The 21,273-nt window shown below is 36.7% G+C and overlaps 4 protein-coding genes and 1 non-coding gene across 9 annotated transcripts in view; 3 read left to right on the top strand and 2 right to left on the bottom strand.

The window, feature by feature from the left end:
* LOC105171379 (proteasome subunit beta type-1) overlaps nucleotides 1–536 on the top strand; it is a 3,549-nt gene extending 3,013 nt beyond the window's left edge. The window contains exon 7 of the mRNA XM_011092473.2: nucleotides 215–536. Within this exon, the coding sequence (XP_011090775.1) occupies nucleotides 215–289 (75 nt within the window). The 3' untranslated portion in view covers nucleotides 290–536. The remainder of the gene's footprint in view (nucleotides 1–214) is intronic.
* LOC105171334 (ATP-dependent DNA helicase 2 subunit KU80) lies at nucleotides 1,896–8,699 on the top strand. Of its 3 annotated transcripts, XR_848571.2 has the most exons (13): nucleotides 2,155–2,284; nucleotides 2,395–2,487; nucleotides 2,723–2,774; nucleotides 3,095–3,226; nucleotides 3,993–4,396; nucleotides 5,443–5,729; nucleotides 5,831–6,026; nucleotides 6,111–6,317; nucleotides 7,214–7,381; nucleotides 7,475–7,798; nucleotides 7,956–8,086; nucleotides 8,215–8,392; nucleotides 8,488–8,699. XR_848571.2 is itself a non-coding variant. In XM_011092421.2 (12 exons), the coding sequence occupies exons 1-12, from the start codon at nucleotides 2,030–2,032 to the stop codon at nucleotides 8,312–8,314; spliced, it is 2,109 nt and encodes a 702-aa protein (XP_011090723.1). In that variant the 5' UTR covers nucleotides 1,896–2,029; the 3' UTR covers nucleotides 8,315–8,699. The 3 variants fall into 3 exon arrangements, 2 of the variants coding, with proteins under 2 accessions (XP_011090723.1, XP_011090712.1); XM_011092421.2 differs by lacking the exon at nucleotides 2,155–2,284 and adding an exon at nucleotides 1,896–2,044 and having other exon boundaries at nucleotides 8,215–8,699; XM_011092410.2 differs by having other exon boundaries at nucleotides 8,215–8,699.
* On the bottom strand, nucleotides 9,323–14,285 carry LOC105171353 (peptidyl-prolyl cis-trans isomerase FKBP43). 3 transcript variants are annotated; one of them, XM_011092432.2, is made up of 13 exons: nucleotides 14,111–14,285; nucleotides 13,934–14,007; nucleotides 13,363–13,595; nucleotides 12,953–13,092; nucleotides 12,352–12,661; nucleotides 11,961–12,134; nucleotides 11,717–11,848; nucleotides 11,193–11,576; nucleotides 10,546–10,813; nucleotides 10,343–10,430; nucleotides 10,185–10,226; nucleotides 10,022–10,070; nucleotides 9,323–9,908 (listed from the first exon to the last, which is right to left on the bottom strand). In XM_011092432.2, exons 1-13 carry the CDS (start codon nucleotides 14,121–14,123, stop codon nucleotides 9,824–9,826), a joined length of 1,992 nt encoding a protein of 663 aa, XP_011090734.1. In that variant the 5' UTR covers nucleotides 14,124–14,285; the 3' UTR covers nucleotides 9,323–9,823. The 3 variants fall into 3 exon arrangements, with proteins under 3 accessions (XP_011090734.1, XP_011090742.1, XP_011090750.1); XM_011092440.2 differs by having other exon boundaries at nucleotides 11,193–11,573; XM_011092448.2 differs by having other exon boundaries at nucleotides 12,352–12,655.
* TRNAK-CUU lies at nucleotides 14,441–14,513 on the top strand. The gene has a single exon. It is a non-coding gene; the product is annotated as a tRNA-Lys (tRNA).
* On the bottom strand, nucleotides 15,171–21,273 carry LOC105171324 (transducin beta-like protein 2; the record flags this gene model as incomplete). Its single annotated transcript, XM_011092398.2, is given in 10 exon segments — nucleotides 15,171–15,725; nucleotides 15,975–16,019; nucleotides 16,484–16,687; nucleotides 17,108–17,198; nucleotides 17,993–18,067; nucleotides 19,230–19,369; nucleotides 19,870–20,165; nucleotides 20,257–20,317; nucleotides 20,633–20,738; nucleotides 20,841–21,273. Coding segments are annotated over 10 exon segments (1,320 nt in total). The 3' UTR covers nucleotides 15,171–15,639.

The raw sequence follows: 21,273 nt of genomic DNA, 5'->3' as shown, positions 1-21,273 counted from the left end.
CCCCCCCCCCCCATGTACCCCCCCCCCCCCCCCTCCCCCGGCGACTCCATATTCTGTGAAAAGTTGACTGTATGAGCATCACCAATGTGGATAAATAGTATTTCAAAATTTTATGTCCTATAAGTATCATCATGAATCATATTAGATGTTCAAATTATGGCTGTGGAAACATTTCACTGGTTACCCGTTCTTACAATTCCTGTTTGTTATACAGGGAGACAAGGTGGAGATAGTCATTTTGAATGCAAGTGGAATACGTCGTGAGTACATGGAACTTAGGAAAGACTAAATCCAGTTTCCTGTTCCTTGTGCCCCTGCTTTCCTTGGGAGATCGAAAATGCTAGGGTACCTGTTTGACGATAATTTATCCCATTGTTGGGACACATTAGTTACCTGTTACTTAGTGAATTATCCTCTCATGGTACGGTGATTTCTTGAGGAAAATCAAATTTCTGTGTTTGCATTTAAGTCCCTGTTGTTTAAACTCGCAAACCTTGGATACGAGGAGCAATCAGGTATTTCTTGGGGCAAAAAAATTGAATCCTTTAATCTTAAGAAACTTGTAATGGTTCTTACCTTATTTCCAGAAGCAACACTTAGAAACAAAGCAACAGTCATCCTGTCGTGTCGACGCATAGAACTCCGATGCTAAGGCATCTTCATATCTTCCTGGCCATTTAAGCATGTGGAGTAATTTTTATTTTTCGCTACCTCTTATTTTCTCTCACCTGGAGGATTCCGGTTATCTTGTGTTGGGGTAAGCAAAGGCTGAAACTTCCACCTTCAATCAGTTCGGTTTGGCAAACACAAAAAGTGTCGTTGAACCGAATGATGGTAACCATGTAAGTAGGGCTTTCGCATTAGTCAAAGCTCACATGTCTGTTATTTGCCATAAAGTAGAGGTAATTTGTATTCTGTATTATGAGTTATTTGGGTGATATGATAAAAAAAGAATAGAAATTTTAAATCTTATGTTAATTATAATATAAGATAAATTATAACAATCTTCTCTAAAATTTGGCATAATTACGAATATCTTTCGTTGTTTGAAAAATTATTAATATTTTTTTATAATCGTTGTCTAATAATTAACCAAATTCGTTAAGTTTGTATTTGTTCTTTATGATAAATTAATTAAAATATTCTTGTGGATTAAAATTATAATTTTATTTATGTTTTAAAAACATTTTATTTTTTTTTATGGACTAACTGGATAATTTTTTGTAATTCTTAAGATCTTTTCATTCATCTAGTTCGATTTTTTATAAGTTTATAATTCTTTTAAAAAAAAATAAAAGAATACAGTAAGGGCAAAGTTAATAATTTCATAACCCCATCCAAGGATTATATAATTTCATTAAATATCAGGGGATATTTATAATTTTTCAAACAATGAGAAGGTATTCGTAATTATGCCAAACTTCAGGGGAGGTCGTTGTAATCTACCCTCTATTATATTTATTTAGGTAGGTTGAGTTATTCAACCCAATGTCCCAAAGAATAATTAATACTTTATAATTCGGCCTGTTGTAACGTAAAATAAACGCTTTATTTGGATATATTATTTTGCATATACAACTTGATAATAAAAAAACAAATGTGGTATCATCGTATAATAAATCTAATTATAGCGATATTAGTAGTTGGTTGCCATTCTATCAAGATAGTAATTGTAAAAATTATACTAGTATAGAAAAAAACAAGAAGAACAATTATTTTTTTGGAAAAAAAGAAAAAGAAAATATAGCAATGTAGTAATACAAGGAAGATGAGGTGAGAGGCCTTCTTCTTGTGCAAGTTTCCAACAAGGGAAAACCCACAGAAAACACAAAAGAAATTTCTTTGGCAAGATTTGGGGCCAAATTGTAATTTAATAAAATTCAGATTGACCCCGCGCGGAATAACTGAAGAAGCACCAAACGACATCGTTGACCACTTGTCTCTATATATTTAATATTTTCAAAAGCTAAACCCCTCTTTTTCTCTACTCGAGACTTCCACCACAATCTCTGTAATTTTCTCGGAGGAAATGGCTCGAAATAAGGTGATTTTCCCCGCAGTTTGTCTTCTTCTACTGGAGTAGGTGTATGCCTTTTCGTTGTATGCGCTCAAGATTGCTGTGTTTGATAATCTGAACCTACTTGAACAAATTTTGGCGGTGTCTGTCTAATTTCCTCCTCAATCTATATGTCTATATTGATGGGGTTAGCCTGCATGAAGTTTCTGTGATTTTCCTTTACATGGTTTGATTATGTTGTTGGTGCATTTGTACTCGATGTCTTTGGTATGTGTGAATGCTGAAAAAATTTTCATTTACAAAGCAATGAACTCATAGAAATGCACAGGGATTCCGGGGGAAAAGAAAGATAAGTTTTTGTTTTTTCTATTTAACAGGAGGGCCTTGTTCTGGTGCTCGATGTTGGTCCATCTATGCATGCTCTGCTGCCGGAAATAGAAAAAGTTTGTTCTATGCTAGTACAAAAGAAGGTACGTAAATATTATGTTCAGTTGAATACTCCTGCTTCTTTTAAATGAGCACTTTATGCTTGTAGAAAAGATTCAAATTAACAGTCTTGTACAACTTGCAAGTTGTACTACTGTCCTTGTCATCTACCAAAGTTTTGCGCCTGAAAATTTGTAACACCAGAGTAGTCAGTATAATCTTATGAGCTTCTGCAATAATGTGAACGGATTTTGATGTTGCATGCCTTCACTTATGCAGCTCATCTACAACAAGTATGATGAAGTGGGAGTTGTCGTATTTGGTACTGCAGGTATTGTATTCTGAACTGATGCAGTGAAATCTCTGGATTGTCATGACAGCAGTTCAGAAATTGGTTTGTAGTTTTAATTTATAGCAGAGTGGCTAACTGGCTAAGTACATGTGTGCTCTACAAATGATATGTGAAATGGTGACAGATTCATTTTACTGGGTGCAGAAGACATTTGAAAGTATTTTTATTTTTCACCAACATTCTAATTAATCAAATTTCATCATTTCTGATTTCCATTATAAATTTGATTATATTCTTAACTGCTTTTGTTGATGTTCACTTGAGATAGGTAATGAACAACTTGTGGTTGAAAATTTCAGATACTAAAAATGACTTGACAGTGGAAGTGGGTGGATACGAAAACGTGATGGTTTTGCGGGATGTAAAGGTTGTAGATGGAGATCTCATTGAAGCTGTACAACAACTTCCTCGAGGAAGTGCCCATGGTGACTGTATCCGATTTGGCCGCTAAAGTTTTATATTCAGAATATGTGCTCTTATATGGGCTTTGAGCTATATTTATTGATAGCTTCTTCCTTTGACCACTTTTATTTGTGTTTGGCAACTTCTTTGTCCCTTCAGATGGCAGAGTTCTCTCTTAAATCAGGTCGTCTGTTTCTGCAATATTTGAAATGTATCTAACTGGTTAAAAGACTAACCAATTTTTTTTACTCTAAAGAAGAATCTGAGCATGTGTTCTGATATCAAGTAAGATCTATACATGGTGAAGTAATGTTTGTCAACACACCGCGATAAACTTTGCCACCACCAGGCATGTATCTAAGCAGTTTCCAGAGGCTTATTCCTCTAAAGCAACAAAGAAAATAAAAGAGAAAGAAGAAACCCTGTGATTTGCTGGCAGTCTAGAGCACCTCCCCTTTAGTAAGAAATCCTGTTCTCCACGCCGTTATCTTGGTAAAAACTACGGCTGGATGCATATTTTTCATTGGAAAAATGTATTGAAGTTAAAGTAACAGTAGAAGAAAGTTCATAGTTTGGACAGATAATGAAGGAATCATGTTCCTATAAGTATGGGGTCAGTAGTGGGTTGCTGCAATCTCTAATGGAGAATGGCCCTTCTTTTTCAGTCTGGAGTAGACCATACTGTTGGTCACTTGATATGTGGTTCTTTAGGCAATGATTTCTTTGGTAATTAGATGTTCTGCTGTTTTAATCTTTTTCATCTCATGAACACCTGTGGCCTTAACTTTGTTGAAGTTCTTGATGCAATTGTTGTTGGGATGGATATGCTGATTAAGAAGTATGGGCCAACTAACAAGGGAAAGAAACGTTTATGTCTCATCACCAATGCACTTACTCCAATCAAAGATCCATATGAGGGATCAAAGGAGGATCAAGTAAACACAGTTGCTGCACAGATGATGACGCATGGTATGAAGATGGATTGCATAATTATTAGAGCAAACCAAGATTGGGGTGTGAGAAAGGAGATTGTGAAAGAGAATGATTTCCTTTTAGATGTATTTTCAACCAGATCTTCTTCAAAGAAGGTGTATGTTGAGAGTGCAACTTCACTTTTAGGTGCATTAAGAACTCGTAACATATCGCCAGTCACTATATACAGGGGTGATTTTGAGCTGAGCTCCAAACTGAAGATCAAGGTGAGACTCCAGCAAACAGTGCTAAAAACTAAATGATCCTTCAACTGTCAAATTTATACTTATACAAAAGAACCCTGTGTTTTTGTGTTATTTGCACTACTTCACATCATATGATGATACCCTGAGGGTTCTTATTTCCCTTATCAGAGGCCTCAGTTAGTTAGTTGGTGCTATGGTCTAACATTGTGGATGGGTATTCCCCATACGATGGGTGCCCAACACCCCAAGTAATTTCGTACTTTTGGGATGACTCCTGCCTTTGGTTCTTAACCTTTGCCAATGAAATTTCTTACTCATAATCTTGAAGTTTAGTGTTGAGATTGATAAAAAGGACCAGATATTTGTCTTACAAGTGCATTCTCTCAGGATGCCATGCATGTTTTAGATATTGTTTTTTTGGATTCTTATGCTATATAGCAAGAGGACTAACAACATTAAGGTCAAAGTTTGTTTGTCTTCTTAACATTCAAGCTTGGCCTAAAGATAAATTGGTTATACTCCTGGCCTTGTCCTTATAACTGTGTTTGTTAAGATGTCATATGGGTCTTGACTCATGAGAACTGTACCCGATGAAGAATGATTTCTCAAAAGCATTTTGAATTACCGCCTCATCTAGTAACATCGAAGGAGACCCTTTGCTTCTTGAACATGACTCCTCATTTTAGGCTGCATCTTTTCTTTAGACATGCACTTAAAATTTCTTTAGAGAAGGGTGATGAAACTTGAACCCAATTTTATTTTGGATCTCTCTGATGCCATACTAAATAACAAATTCAAAAAGTTGTTCTTATAAAGGAAAAATGTTTAATTTGCAACTGTTCAATGTTTCAATAAATAGCGCCTCTTTGTGTGTACTGCTTGGTGTGTTACAATGCCACACTTCTCTGTTTAGAGTTCCAATTGGTGCAGTAGCTGTTCTTAGTGCTAATCGCTTTTACGTTTGCTTGATCAATACATTTGCATAGGATAATGGTGATTTTTTTTGTCAATTATGCCTTGATCTGTTGACATATTTGATGCGCCCTTCTATTTCGTTTTGTGATTAGGTATGGATCTACAAGAAAACATCTGAAGAGAAATTTCCCTCTTTGAAAAAGTATTCTGATAAAGCACCTCCAACAGATAAGTTTGCCACTCATGAAATCAAGGTTGATTATGAATACAAGAGTATTGAAGATCCAAACAGAGTTGTACCACCTGAACAAAGGATCAAAGGCTACCGCTATGGTCCTCAAGTTGTCCCTATATCATCTGCTGAGTGGGAAGCTGTGAAGTTCAAACCAGAGAAAGGTGTAAAGCTTCTAGGCTTTACAGATGTTTCAAATATCATGAGGTAAACCTTGGTGCTCTTTGCCGCCCATATGATTTTGGTGTTAGTTAATTTCATGGAGTTATTGAAGAGTTTGTTGTGTCCATCACTATGTATCCCAAAAGACAATATTATATGAGAGATGTGAACATCTTCATTGCTGAACCTGGAAATACAAAGGCCACACTCGCAGTCTCAGCATTAGCAAGAGCAATGAAAGATATGGATAAAGTAGCTATTATCCGCTGTGTTTGGAGACAAGGACAGGCAAATGTTGTTGTGGGAGTCCTAACTCCTAATGTATCAGAAAAAGATAATATTGTAAGTAACTGGAAATAAGCATTTTAATGACCCTTTCTACTTTCTAGCATGATTTGATTAATTTTTTCATCCTTAATTTTGCAGCCAGATTCATTTTATTTCAATGTGCTTCCTTTTGCTGAAGACGTGAGGGAGTTCCAGTTCCCATCTTTCAGCAATCTCCCTCCATCAGTGCAGCCAAATGAACAGCAGCAACAGGCTGCAGATAAGTTGGTTCAAATGCTTGAGCTTGCTCCATCTGGCAAAGAGGAAGCCTTGCAACCCAACCTCACACCCAATCCTGTTCTTGAGGTAATTACTTATGACAATTTTCGCGTACTACTGGATTGAAAAGCCATCAACAGAATGGTGCAGATGCCTCTTAAGCAAAATCTGGCCTTGATTATTCTTTGACTCCCTTAGTTTGCTTGTTTCTCATGTCATCACCTGCCATTTAAAATCACCATGCCCACTGGCAGTTTCCAGAGGCTTTCTGGAGTGCTGTAAAGCCATCTTCAAATAGCGAACATTAAATTAACGTGGGATTTTAATCTTGAATATAAAGAACTTCTGAGAACAGAGGATAATGTTACTGGAGCTAGCTATTTCCTTGATTCATCCTTTTGTCAAAGATGATTATGCATGTTAATGAATGTTAGTTTTATTGCGAAAAGTGATATAAACTTATGTTAGAAGATCGGCTGTACAATTTGGAAATGACATTTGGCTGAGATGATTCTTATCCATAAGAAGCAAAAATTGCCCTTGATTTTGGGGGTCTAACATAATTGATATTTCGGTGTTAATTGTAAATGAAAACAGGATATGAGTGAATAATACTCATTGGTGGTGGAGAACAAGAATACAGTTTCAGTGATTTGAATTATGAATTGATTCTCCAAATAACTGTAAAATCAGAGTAATATATAATTATTTCTTGTGATATCTATATGATTTGATTTTGGAGAGATTTTCCTTCATTTTCTGTTATCGGCATATGTAATTCACTTATATAAATAGTTGAAGGTTGTATCCTCAAACTAAGAGAGAATAACATGATTTAGCCCTTTGGGTATTGTCTTGTCGACATAGTTCATATGACCGAACCATGTAAATCGTCGTCTTCTATTTCTGCCATCACTTATCCAAAATTCTGACATGTACTTTTCGTATATCCTGTAATTAACTGTTTTCTACAAAAATTCCAGCGTTATTATCGTTCCCTTGAGCTGAAATCAAAGGACCCAGATGCTGCTATCCCTCCACTTGATGAGACCCTCAGAAAGATAACAGAACCTGATGCCGAACTTCTTTATCAAAACAGAGCTGTGATTGAGGAATTCCGTACGTCATTTGAACTCAAAGAGAATCCAAAGGTTATATTCATCAATGAATCTCATTGCATAACATGTTTCTTCTTTATAAAATCCCTTCAGAATTGTGATATCATTACTTGGTCTGTCTCCCAGCTGAAAAAATCATCCCGAAGAGTATTAAGAGAAAAACCTTCTGGATCAAGTGAGGAAGGAGAGGGTGTAAGTGATGTTGGTCAAGCCATGGATGCTATTGAATATACATCCAACGTAAAAGTCGGAAAAATAGGGGATTCAAATCCTGTTCAAGATTTTGAAGCCATGATATCTCGTCGAGATAGTCCACAATGGATTACAAAAGCTATTCAGAGCATGAAAGACAAGATATTTGATCTAGTTGAGAACTCTTTTGAAGGAGACACCTATGAGAAAGCACTGGAGTGTCTAGGTGCTCTCCGCAAGGGTTGCATTCTGGAGCAGGTAAACTTTCATCCCAGCTATTTGCTCTTTCTATGCATGAGTGTTTTTTTTTTTCCTTTTTTTTTTGTCTGCCAAATTCATTAAATGATCTAGTGGAGCTGGTTAATACCGGTTAAGTGTGGCAACATGCAAACACACTAAAAAATTTACTTTACAGGAACCGAAGCAGTTCAATGATTTTTTGCATCATCTCCATAAATTCTGCCAAGAGAAAAACCTCAGTAGCTTTTCCGAATATTTGATGTCACACGAGATGATGTTAATAAGCAAGAATGAAGCACCAGAGAGGTCTGACCGTATCAATGTCTTCTCTTTGTTTCTTCATGGTGTTTTTTGACTCCTCTGTTCCTCATCTTTGAGTCTTTGACCAAACAAATGGTAATCTATGTACTATATCTTTTTTCCCTCTCATGTAGTGATGTTCCAGAGCATGAAGCCAGACTCTTAACCGTGAAAAAGGAGCCGAAGGCTGAGCAGGATCCTGAGACAGTACCCCTCGATGTCGGGCGGTTGTAACAATTTTTGACTCAGCTCGATGGTCACAGAAGAGACTCTTCAGTCAAGTCATTAATGTTCCGGTAACCCAAGAACCAAGTAAGCATATCTTGACACCACCTGTAAACAATGGAAGGACTTCACAATCGAAGAAGAGTAGCTTCAATCTTCTCATCCAATCCTGTTTTGTTCAGATGCTCAGCCGAGACTCAATTGCATGTTTGTGTACGTGCAAAATCTGTGAATATTGTGACCTTTGAAGGAACTTGTCTGAACCAATTGCATCCGCTAGATAAGATGAAGATCCTGATACTGTTGGCGACTAATTATTTGGTGAAACATGTGAAACACATACTTTGATTTATCACATAACTTTTTTTTTAAATCTTATATCCATTTTCTGATATGCTAGAGATGTTGGTATTCAAGTATAGAGTTCAAAGTTGTGTTGTATATGGCCAATCTTGCTATCATAAAAGGACTATTAATCGTTACAGGGCGATACTTGAAATTTCCATGAGCATAGTTACTGCAATTCTATGTAGTTATAATGAAGCAGGATAGCTAATCTTGTATAATTCACAAGAGTGCATAAAGTTGCTTGAAATCCCATCAGTATCCACATATGGCAGGGAGATAAATGATTCTACAACTGTCCAATTTAATTCTAAACTCCCTCGCCTTGGACCAATGAAGGAAAATGCGATTTACAAATACCAGAGAAAAAAACAAGAACCAGCACTTATTTGTGTCAAGAAACTGAATGATATCAGTGGTATGCTAAGAGAATAATTACTAAATGTCACGAGTGCAGCTTGCAAACTCAAACCACATTTCCTCAACAAGACACTAGCAACAGCCATTCAAATCACCAAATACGTATGATCAAACCTTCACAAACATATCTAAAACCATTTAGTGGCACAACTCAAGGTATTTAACCTTCTGAGTTGCTCAAACACAACCTGAGAGTGCCAGCTAAACCCACACTTGTGCATCTGCAATGATGATGATTTTTGCCACACCAGGCCAGCAGATAATAGTGGTATCTCCATTCATTTCATCTTGTTCTTGAGTTTCCTGAAGGACCAATTTTTTCACAAAACTAAACAAACTGCAAATTGATATCAATAGACAGTCCCCACTTAAATGGTACTTGGGTGGGGGTAACAGAGCTGCCATGCAGGACTAAAGAGGTCAAAGGGGCAGATTCAGAATGTCATATGCACTACATTGATTCACACTGCAAATTCAAAATAATTCCACGGGTTGTTTCTGAACTTTTTGCTCAGGTCTTCATAGTATTCTACAAATATTCAAGTTCTATGCATACTTGCACCCCAACGATTTCCAATAAAAGGAAAAAAAAAAAAAAAGAAAAGAACTTTTGCAATTCAAAATATATTATCAGCTGGACCTTTAGCTTCATACCCCGTTTCACAAATCTTGCTTTGATCCTCATTTCTTCCAGGACTTCGAGGGCAATTAGATGAGAGGAAAGTTAAAACAAAGCCAGACAAAACAGCTATGTCATCTGCGGACACCAACCAATTCAACATCATAAACAAGCCATGAGTTTGGTGGGACATTATTTTCCACACCGTGATCTCCGAAACTGCATAAAAAATGTCAGAATCTTAATATGTGGTGTGAAAATTTGCAAGAAACTGTTTTAAGTGAGAGAGAGAGGTGACAGAAATTTATGTTTTTGGAAGATTTAACATGTACCCCATAGAAGGTGGGATGATCAACCTCCTCTTGTCACCAACATGCATACCTGGGCATATCATTTTGCAAGACTATAGTTATAGATGTAGGCAACGGGCAATGAGTGCACATAAAATAAGCCAAGGAAACGATACTAATAAGGATCAGTTGCAGAAGTAACTACCCTCAATACCAACATTCCATCCATCAATAAATTCTTCATCCCCTGAAAGCAGATGGAAATGATGGTAAGTAAACAGATCAACAAAGAACCTAAAAGAAGACAACTGGGGTACGGTGGAGGCTGGAGCCATGAACATTGCAAAAGACTGGAATTGGTACCTAACCGGAACTTGAAAGCAGTTTTCCCAACATTCGAGTCAAAAACATGCCAGGTCTCTTTTAACATGCCAGTGTAATAAATTTTGACCTGATACAAAATTTGTCTATTCAGTAGTGAGCGGCATGATAATAAATATTTCAATTAAAACGTGACATCTATCAACGACAATATAGTTATCCCTGGATGGGTTTACAAAATATACCTTTTTACCAGGGGCAGCTAATTTTCCTCCTGGTGGTCCACTTGCCAACTCTTCAATAATCAACCCATTTGACAAGGTCCTCTTTTGAAGTGGCACTGCATTTGTAGTCTGATCCTCAAAGTTCATGAGCGTCGTCTCTTGATTTGCTTTCAGCTCAGACACATGCATATTCAAGTCACTCGCACCTTGAGTTTGCTTCATCTTTTTCTTAGTCTTCTTCTCAGGTTGATGATCATTTGCTAGTAATTCAGGATTTGTGCTGGTATTGCTGCATGTAGAAATTTCATTTAAAATCAGAGCATTAGGAATTGGAAGCTAAAACTGGAGGTCATTACTTTGTTCACAAGCCATAATCAAATTACTGATCACAGATGGGTGCTGGGTTGCCTTAAAATGCCAGCAAGCACACAGGTCTGAAACAACTCAGAAATGATTCTCAAGAGTTCTAGAAAAAGCCATGTTGGTAAAAAGATAGGCTTAGGGAACCATGAACTGAAAAATAATCAGCTGGTTCACTGGTTGTCCATATTCAAATTTAAAAGGAAATGGCCAGCATTCCTCCCTCACCCACATAGTCTCTTTGATATATGTTGCGGAGTAATAAATAACAGAAATCATAAACCATCAAAAGGCAGACAAGTACTAACTTATCAATCTGTTGCTCCCGATATTCTCCGTTAGCTGCTGATAGATCCTCTCGGATGCTGTCAGCAAGTTGTAAACCTTGGACGGTTTTATACTCTTCAGGTTTATTCTGATATGTTGCGCCAATTTGTTCTGTACAAGCTTCTTCCAACCTCAGTTGCTCCTCATTTTCTCTATTAGCAGTTAGCAGATCCATTGTCCTAGTGTCAATACATAGTGAACCCTCCTCGAAATTATCATCCTTATGGACACAGTGACGTTTTTCGTCAATTCCTTCTGCATGTGGTTCTTCCAACGTAATTCCATTCTTTCTCTTCTTTGATTTTTGACCATTTGCAGAGCCCAATTCTGGAGTGTTCACTGAATCATTTGCATCGATTTCCCTGCTAGAGCATGTGATATAAGATGAATGCTCATGAAGGTTACTACTAACAATTGTCAATGAAGCAAACAGTTATTGTTACCATACAAACATAAGATGCACCAACTGATTATTATTAACAGATCAAACATGTAACATTCTTACTGATCAGTGGAGGCCTGAACCTCATGCTCTCTATCCTCTCCGACCGCACTGTGCTCCCTGTTGTCAGTCTGAACTTCAAAGGTTTTCTCCTCCTTCACAGAGCGTTCTTTTCTTTTCTTTTTTGGTTTTACACTGACCGGACAACCCAGTAAAAGCAGCAAATGAAGTAGCAAGTCAGACCGTGTAAGAGTAATTTATATGATGCATCAAGTAGGCATATAGCAGATTGTTATATGATACTCACATATCAAGGGATTGCATTTGATCTTCTCCATTGCTTTCATTAACCGTATCACCAGTTAAGGCCTCCTTATTGGAAACAATATTTTCCTCAAGAGTCTCCACTTCCTCAGGAAGTTTATTCTTTTCATTGTTGTCCTCAGAACTTTCACCATCACCAAAGAACGTTCTTGTCGCCCTATACAAATTCGTGGAGGAAATCAAACCATGTTATACAATCATAAAAAATGAAAAAAAAACCTAATTGACACGTCACATCTCCCAAAGTTCAAGAATAAAAAAATCTTAAAGAAGACTGTCTAAGTTCTTCAAATCCAAGAGGTTAGAGGACTACATAGAAGTAAAATCTCCTAAGAAAAGTGAATACAAAATTTACAATACATTGCTTTTTTTACCTTTTTAGCATGCCATCAATATCTAGAGGATCAACCATTTGCTTTGATTCGCTACCACATACAGCATCAGCTTTTGCATCATCACCCATTTCCACCAATACCCGAGCAATCTTTTCTTCAGCATCAGACATAACTGTCTTGTCGGCTCTTCTATTCTTACATACAGATAAAGTGTGGCCATCTTCATCTTCACTTTCATGTGAATTAACATCATTATCTGATTCAATCAATCGGCATTTCTTCTTAAGTTGTTTCCCACGACCCTTTCTGTCCTTCGGCTTATTATTTTCCAGCATAACCTCATCTATTCCTTTAATGAAAGAAAGTTCAAAACACAAAGCCAAACCTCTATGCCATAAACAAGCAGAAGAATTATTCAAAAGCAAAGTTAAAATTGTGTGGTAATACGATTTTAATGTTACATTAGAATATTTCACTTTCCGCATTACAGTGAGGTTCTCAGCATAAGATATTTTATGACTTAGCCAAAACGACCAGAAACTCGTGTATCTAGAGCTTTAACAAGTTATATCTAAGATCTCAATATGGCATCCAATCGTGATAACAGATAGAATTACCACCAAATGTAACTGAAGCATACCTTTGTCGCTTAAAACAGGAGACTTGGGAGAACCTTGTAATTCATCATCATCAATAAAACTGTCATCATACTTATCATCATCACTACAGTAACTAGATCCCTCTGTCTGGGTGTTTTCAATATCCACACCATATGATTCTCTATTTAGTCAGTGTAAAGGAAGCTGAAAATTCAGAACATGCAAACCAAATAAAAGCTCAAGAATAAGAATTGGAAGTATTTTCCTATATAAGAATATCTATATAGTTGTAATGAAAATGTTGAAGTTATTAAATGGGCAGTGAAGGAAACTTGCAGTTTTCGCATTTGGGCTAAAAGAAGTAAGAAAATGATTTAGAGTAGTAAAAGGAAGGGCGTCAACGTCTAGATGATCACTAGAATTAAAGAGAATAAACAGGCACGAAGGATACGTATCACTTTGGAGGTTTGACTGCCGACTTTGATGGACATAGTAACCAGTGAGGAAGACACTTCGTGGGCCGATAACAGAAAAAACCACATCAACCGCCTCATCAAATTCTAAGTCTAAATGGCATGACTCCGTTTTGTTGGGCAGCAATACACAGAGCAAGACGGGACTTCTGTTACCCACATTACACTGTACTATAGTCCTCGTCGTGGCTCGACCAATTCCCAAAGTCGCCTAAAGAGTCAGTCACAGCATAGACAACATCAATATAACACCAACAATATTTAGTAAGAATTAACATGCAAATATCAAACTTAACGACAGATAAGCAGTAAATGGATTTCTCTTTTATCACTGTCATTCCCAATCATAATCCCTCAGGAAGCTTTCCTCTACAAAAAAAGGAACTATTCAGAAACCAAAAGCACTTTGCAGCAAAATTAACTTTTCACGAGAATACAATGTGCATTATGTCCAGAAACTTGTTAGTTAATAGGGAACCAAAGATAGAGGCAACAAAGCATGCCACATTACCAAAACCAACTAGCTTTATCTGGTAAATAAATGAAGACCTGTGAAATTCGGAGCCTTCCTCTAGCCTCTTCACAAGAATGAGTGATAGGCTTTCCGGGCTTTACCTCAATACCTGAAAACAATAACAGACAACGCGATCTGAACGCTATACAAAAATAGTAGAACAACACAGTAAAACACAACAGCAGAGAGGAGGTTGAGGGAGAAAGGCTAACCCCAGAAAGTCATTGTTGCGGGTAGAAGATTCCAGAATAGGGATCGTCGCAATAGTGGCCTTGTTTAACAAAAGCTGGTATCTCCGATGCTCCTCTCCTTAAACCCTAGTGTGAGAAAGATGCTTCGGTCAGAGCTTCTCGATCCTCAAATTCCATTTAAATGAATATTTCATATATATTGTATATTATGATATAATATAATATATGTATCGATAGATAGGGGGGAGAGATGTGATACGGCGGGAGTCCGTCCGTTTATGTTTTCCATTTCTTCATTTTCAAAAGTTATTTACATGTCTGGTTGATTGTAGGAATAAATGACAGCAACAAGCCCGTCTAGCTCAGTCGGTAGAGCGCAAGGCTCTTAACCTTGTGGTCGTGGGTTCGAGCCCCACGGTGGGCGTTCATTTCTTCTTTTCTCTTGCTTTTTTCTGATAGTACGCTTTTAATTTACCTCTTCGAATTTCAAAGGATCCCTTCATTTCCTATTCTGGTAATTGAATTTCACAAGACCAAACATCAGCATATGTTTGGTTTTAATTTTAATTTATTTTGATGTGTTTTGTGGAGATAAAAAGAGAAAAATAAAGATAAATAAATATGTGTTAGAGATAGTGTGTATATTTTTGTTTATTTTTGAAAATAATATGAAATAAATATGATATGTTTGATGTTGTTTCGTATGAGATAAAAACTACTCTTCATTGTCAATTATGTATCTTTTATATATACTTATATATGTATGAGTATGTATATAATTTTTTTTAGTTGTAGAGCCTATAATTAACATAGACTTATTTTTGATAAAAAACAAATGAGGTACTATTTCAAAACACCACCAAAACTTTCAAAACAAATCAGGACAAACATTGTCCAATCTCGGAGATGAAACAAAATTAAAACTAAACATTATGCAGAAATTCCAAACCACCATTCTCATTACCGGTTTTTATTCTCCTCCTCTTTCATTTTTCCGTTAATTTCTGCAAGCCTTTGACCAGATCCACCACACATTTTACTTTGTAGCCTATATGAGTAAGCAATGTATTGAGAGTCCAGATACCAGTACATGGTAAATGTCAACTAAGTTGATAAACATATGAATATCAGTTCAAAATCCCAATCCAGATATTAAAGATAACCTAAAGAACCCATGCTATCAGTTCATTCCAATAGTACAACTTATAAAAGTGCTCTCATTTCTCAGCACAAACAAAAGATAAAGCCGAAGCACTGACCAAAAATTTCTCAAAGTAACCAAATTACTAGCTCTGCTGTTTTTTTTTTTTTGCCGGAAAAAACCGAAGGGAGTAAGACCACCTGGTTCTCTTTCAAACTTCTCAGAGAATTTTTGTCCCAACTTACTTTCTTGCCTACAAAATTCTAGCAAGTATGAAGATAAGTGAGGTTTTACGCCCATGATAATTTTCCATCCAGAGAACCATGTCAAACTCGCCTTGAAATTTACTGACTCTGACCAGAAGCCCTATCTCATGCACAATGGGTTAAACCTGTTCCCGATACTCTCCTCAGGAAGGATGCAACGGCGGGCTTGCCCATAGCTTGACTTTCTTGTCAGTGCTGGCCGTGGCTAAAACAGCCAACTCTTTATTTTCTGCAGAAAGACAAAAAGAATGCATTAGAGTTGTTAATGCATTTAGAAATGTTCCAAAGATGTATTTTTGTAGAAATTAATTAGAGTCTTATATGTAAATTGATCACAAAGAACACGAAGGTAAAATGACATTACACCAATACCCTACACCAATCCAGAAAATAAATAATTAAATACTTGGCAAGCACTGAAAGTAGAAAACAAAGAAATGCTTGACAAGCATCATATTGAAATGTAAAAGCAAATTACCCATAGGAATGGTTGTTGGCGCCCATGCCATATCCGTGATATCACCTGCATCACAGTTTGCTTATGTCAGATAATTGAAGACAGTTCTATGCATAATCCCAGTTTATTTGCTGCATGAGACAAATGTGTACATCAGGACTATATTTGCTTTGAATTTAATCCAGATCAATCTGACTGGATAAGGCCCAGTAACAATATTCTGCAGATGTCCTTTGCTGTCAACACCAATACCAGCCATTCAACACATAACCAAAATTTAGGTGTTCACCATCTGCTGGAGCTTAATTTTAGTGAGAATATTAGGGTATAACAGCAGAACACGCTTTGACCTGGATGAATATATTGATGAAGGAGAGAAGAAAACTCAAACATACATGAAGTTCTTCTATTATTATGATTTCACTAAAATTACAGCCCCCCCCACCTTTTTGCCATCCATAAGATCAGGTGGAAACCTGTCGTACAACATACATAGAAAATCACTAGGAAATTCACAAAATCAGATTTACCATCATGAGCTTTTTCAGCAGTGTCCAAAACCTCTCCAGTCTCAGCACACAGCCACTGCAATGTTGAACCATGAGTTGCTGCCAGTATCTTCCCATCAGGCGACAGACTCATACGATCATAGTGTAAAGTAGTGCCATTTGCATCATGAAGTGGTATGGGAAGCACCTTCAAAGTCTTAGGGTCCTCATCTAGATGATATCGAACTTCATGAATGATGAAACAGCTAAAGGTCAGCAAAAATATACGATGCTATTATCACAGGAAGTATAGATGCAGTAGTTTGGGATAACAACAGTATTTAGTGTTGATGGCCAACTAATGCCCAGTGAAAAAGGATCATTTGTTGTAAGATATGTTTAAGATTTCTAAACAATTTCATGTTTGCAGCTGGGAATTGATGCGGTTATGTCCCTCGTTTATTAGTTTCTATCACTTACAAGTAAGAAATAGTTAACCTCAAATACTATCACAGATTGCTATAATACATTTCCAAAGTGTATATTACACTTCCGGTATGCAACTATAAATCCCAGTTTATAAACTGTCCTTGCCATCAGCTTCATCTAATTCATAAATTCAGAATAACTCAACAAAGTAAGAATAAAGTCACAAACTATTCATACCATTGATATTCCATATTCTTATTGAACCATCCTTTGAGGCTGTGATGATTTCTTCCGAATTTGGAGTAAAGCAAAGCCACGTTACTGCACTCTGAAAATCATACATACCAAAAACTTAAGGTAGAACAAACAGGGTGAAGTTGGAAGAAGCAGCAGACATATTAATAGGATTGATCATGATGCAAATATGTGGAAGTAAATCTCAATTTTTTTTTTAAATATGATAAAATATAAATCGAGAATGAACAAAATGTAACTGGAGTCAGGATCTCCTGCCAGAGCCATAAAGAAACAGAGTTTACTCGCATTCCAAAAGAGAAGTTCTACTCTAATAATGGGCATCAAACTCTTTGTTTGGATGTTGGGAACATCTTTCCTCCCAGGTTCTTTATCTTGATAAGGGTAAGTTTCATGAAACACCCAAACAAAATTACCAATAAAAAAGAAGACATGAAGCTGTGACAAACGAAAACAGAAAAAACTGGAAATGAAACAAACATATAATAGAACTTAAAAATACACAATGTGCCTGGAAAGGTACCACTTAAGCGACCTTGAGCTCTTGTTTGCACCACTCGAATTTCAATGGAGTACTATGATAAATTTATTTATGGAAGTTGGAATTCTTGACCAAAACACTAACTCTGAAGTCTATGCAACCCATAAACCTCAAAAGGAGATATCAGAGGTGCAAAAAAAAGCTAGAGGAGGCTGGGTAGGATTTAGCACACATCTAGCACAAATCTCATACTTTACACAATCATACAAAGACAGCACCCTGCACCGCAAGTCTGGATGAAGTCATTACAATTGCAATACAACATGAGCTAGGACGGAAGAACGAGAAGCACAAATAGCATTACAAAGTATGCATGTAACCACAACCTTGTGACCTTTAAGCTGCATAACCTTTAAAATCTCCTTCACCGAACCATCCTTCGAGTACACAATTTCCCAAACCTGTAAAATAAGGCTATCAAAGGTAAATGTATGCTGGTTGATACTAAATAAGGGGAACTTGCCAGTACAATACTTATATTTTTAGATTTTTCTTCAATAAATGTAGAAGCTAGGGCGTCATAGTTCAATAATTTTCAATTGCCAAAATGGTACACATGGATGCCTACTGAACTTAGGACAACTATTCCAGATACATTCTCACAAGTTATTGGATGTCTTTTATGAGAAGAGTAATGCCATATTCCAAAAAATCCTGAGTTAAGGATATTTTACCATAAAAATCTAATCACCAGTATGTCAATTCAGGTACAAAGAGCAATGTGTTAACCCATCAGATAAAGAGAAAAATGGGTTCGGACCTCGATGGAAGAGTAGAAAAAGGCTTGGTATATCCTATCACATTACTCAATGTAATAAGGCAATACACAAGTGGATATTGCAAAATGTATTCCCAAATTATATGTAGTACAGTAAACTTCCGCAGTCATTCAATAAGATCTATTCATAAAAACAAATATAATTAGTGAAATACAGATGATTCAAATATTCCTGTTAAATAAATTTGAGTAGTGAAAGATAGAAATTTGAAATTATTGAGGTTAGGCACACAGGCGACCAAGAAGAAGAAAACATCTCCTCTCCAGAGAATAGAAAAGGAAACTAAAAGCATCAACTTGGTTACAAAAGTTCTTAACTTAGGATTAACCAAGTACAAAAAAACCAATTATTTTCCCAATAACTTCCTTTTGCTTGCTCGTTAACATGAAAATACCCATACAAATTTATCAGATGGAAATAAAAGTTAAACCTGATTTAAGCCTCATACATTGTATACTTTTGTTGTATATAAACAAAAGTTCCCTAATATTGAAGTGTTTCATATATGGTGGTTTTTTTTAATTTAAGAACCTTTCAATAGAGGGTCAGCTTTTCAATGTTTAATAAGACTCTTTCATAAAGGGCCGGTTTCTCTACAAGGATAATATGTTTTCCAGTAAAATATAAAAGCGCCATAGATAGCAAAATTCATAGACACCTCTAATATTAATCTATTTCAGTTTCAAACCTTATTGAGAAAAAAAGTCATCACATGAGCATAGAAATCACTCTGATTCCTAACAGTCAAACGTCATTTAACTCAACACATGAACAGGACTGTCACCTTCACATCAGCAGTAAAGGCAGCCGCTGCAATGAAACGACCATTAGGAGAAATGGTGGCCATTGTATTTTTGAGCTGGTTTGTGTCAGTATGGCCCAATACTTTTCCAGATTTTCCGTGCCAGAGTATAATATCAGTGCCTGCAAGAAACATGAGAAGCAAAAAGAGAGAGAAATTAGTTTTCTTGCAGATTCTTATCCATCAAACCTTCACTTTTCTCAACAAAAAGAGGAAAAAGATATCGTTATGAACAATAATGCAATTGTTCACTAGACAGCTTTAAGTTTCAATATATTGAACTAGAAAATAACAGCAGCCAGAAAAAAAACACATTATTAACATATGCAAAGGAAAAAGATTTAGCAACTCTATGCACCAATTTCACGCAAGTTCCAAACACCAACTTTAGCATGCAGTGAGAGAAGATGCTATTGCAACAAAAGAAACTAAAAAAGAGAAAAAGAAAATAACAAATCACTGAACCATCTTATTAAACTACCAGGGAAAGTGCGACAGTTTATAATACCTATGCAAAGACAAGAAAGAAAATAACATATAATAAGAAAAATGTCATGATATTAGAAGGTTTTATGTAAGCTCAACTCCATACAAGAACTGATTATCAGCAATAGAAAAGCACCTTCTGAGCATGACGCAATAATTGCACTCCCATCAGCGCTGCCATAAGTTGCCTTGGTTCCGACCAAAGTTATGATGGCTCTCTTGTCATGAACTTTGTGGTGTTCCCATTTGATTTCAGGAAGAGGGAGCTTGCTCTGTTGCTTCTGCTCGCCAGTTGTTTTGGGTTTTTCTTCTCCATACATATATAAAGATGAGCCTGCGAGTACCTGGGTAGCCACTACTACAGACGACGCATCACCGGCAAAAGCAACTGCTGTTGGATGACCTCCAGCAGGTAAGTTGATTCTCAGAAACCTATAAAACATAATTGGAACAATTAGAACACGGAAATGAAACACTTGCAGCAATACAACTGGGGTGGAGAAGAGAAATCAGAGATTAGTACTTGAAGCTTTTGCTTGAAGCATCATCCAACCTGAAAACCCGGACAACACCATCTCCGCAAGCTGCGCAACCAGTGTTAAAAAACTTCAGGATAACCATAATAAATTCAGATTTTGACTGAGATGCTAATTGAACATGACTAATCAATTAACAAGTAAAAGAATAAACCACATCCAGAAATATATATACTACCCATTATGGTACAAGTTAATGACCAGAGTTACTAAAAATGAAAACTAAACCAGGAACTAGTTCAGTAGGTTATATCGTAAACAATTGATAAATGACCAGAAGAAAGGCTATCAAGCATGATTGGAGACCAATATAATACTCAAGAACGAGAACAATAACGGGCAGACTGAAAGCAAAACAGTTACCAGTTGCTAAGCTACGTGCATCAGGCGAAAAAGATACACTGGTGACAGCATCCCCGTGCCCTTTCAAAGTATTCAAATCCAACGGGTGATGCTTTTTATTAGCATCCTACAGTTATAATACAAAACAATAGGAGATCAAATTCTCTAAGACCCTAAGATAAACAGTACGATAGAACCAGAAAAGAAGCAGAAGGAATTCGATCTTTACTTTATCGGCTGCATGCGAATGGGAGTGAGATTTGTGGTGGGGTTTCTTGGCAGCCGATGGCTTCAAAGCGGGTCTGGGGTTCGTTTTCAGGGTTTCGGGCCTGTTGATGGATTCGATTTCAGATTTCCTCTTCCGGAAATAGGTCCCAAATATTACAAGTGCGATCACAGCTCCGACGATCACCGAGAAGGCGATAATCGGCAGAATTGCGTCCATTTCGAAAATTCTTGGGGGTAATGCTATGAAATCTTTTGAGTTATGGGTTTTGAATTAGAGTTTTACTGCGAATTCGAAGCAAGTGTCCATGGGGATTGCATTGGCGTAGGGGTTGGGGTGCAACGTTTATCCAGTTTCGTCCGATGTGAGCTGGTGTCGCATTTCAGAAGCAGCGACTTACAAGTATTTGTTAGTGATGAACTCGGGCCTGCAGTTC

This window comes from Sesamum indicum, linkage group LG1, assembly GCF_000512975.1.
Source record: "Sesamum indicum cultivar Zhongzhi No. 13 linkage group LG1, S_indicum_v1.0, whole genome shotgun sequence".
Taxonomy (NCBI): domain Eukaryota; kingdom Viridiplantae; phylum Streptophyta; class Magnoliopsida; order Lamiales; family Pedaliaceae; genus Sesamum; species Sesamum indicum.
This window is presented reverse-complemented; position numbering and strand designations above follow the sequence as displayed.

What these genes read in the sequence shown, in the direction of transcription:
- LOC105171334 (XM_011092410.2), top strand. Translation starts at nt 2,252, where the DNA reads ATGTTGTTGGTGCATTTGTACTCGATGTCTTTG. An exon ending in GATGTTTCAAATATCATGAG is followed by an intron (nt 5,730 to 5,830) that starts GTAAACCTTGGT and finishes GTATCCCAAAAG; the next exon opens with ACAATATTATATGAGAGATG. An exon ending in TATCAGAAAAAGATAATATT is followed by an intron (nt 6,027 to 6,110) that starts GTAAGTAACTGG and finishes TTAATTTTGCAG; the next exon opens with CCAGATTCATTTTATTTCAA.
- LOC105171353 (XM_011092432.2), bottom strand. An exon ending in GTTCAGGCCTCCACTGATCA is followed by an intron (nt 11,577 to 11,716) that starts GTAAGAATGTTA and finishes CACATGCTCTAG; the next exon opens with CAGGGAAATCGATGCAAATG. An exon ending in ATGGAATGTTGGTATTGAGG is followed by an intron (nt 10,071 to 10,184) that starts GTAGTTACTTCT and finishes TGATATGCCCAG; the next exon opens with GTATGCATGTTGGTGACAAG.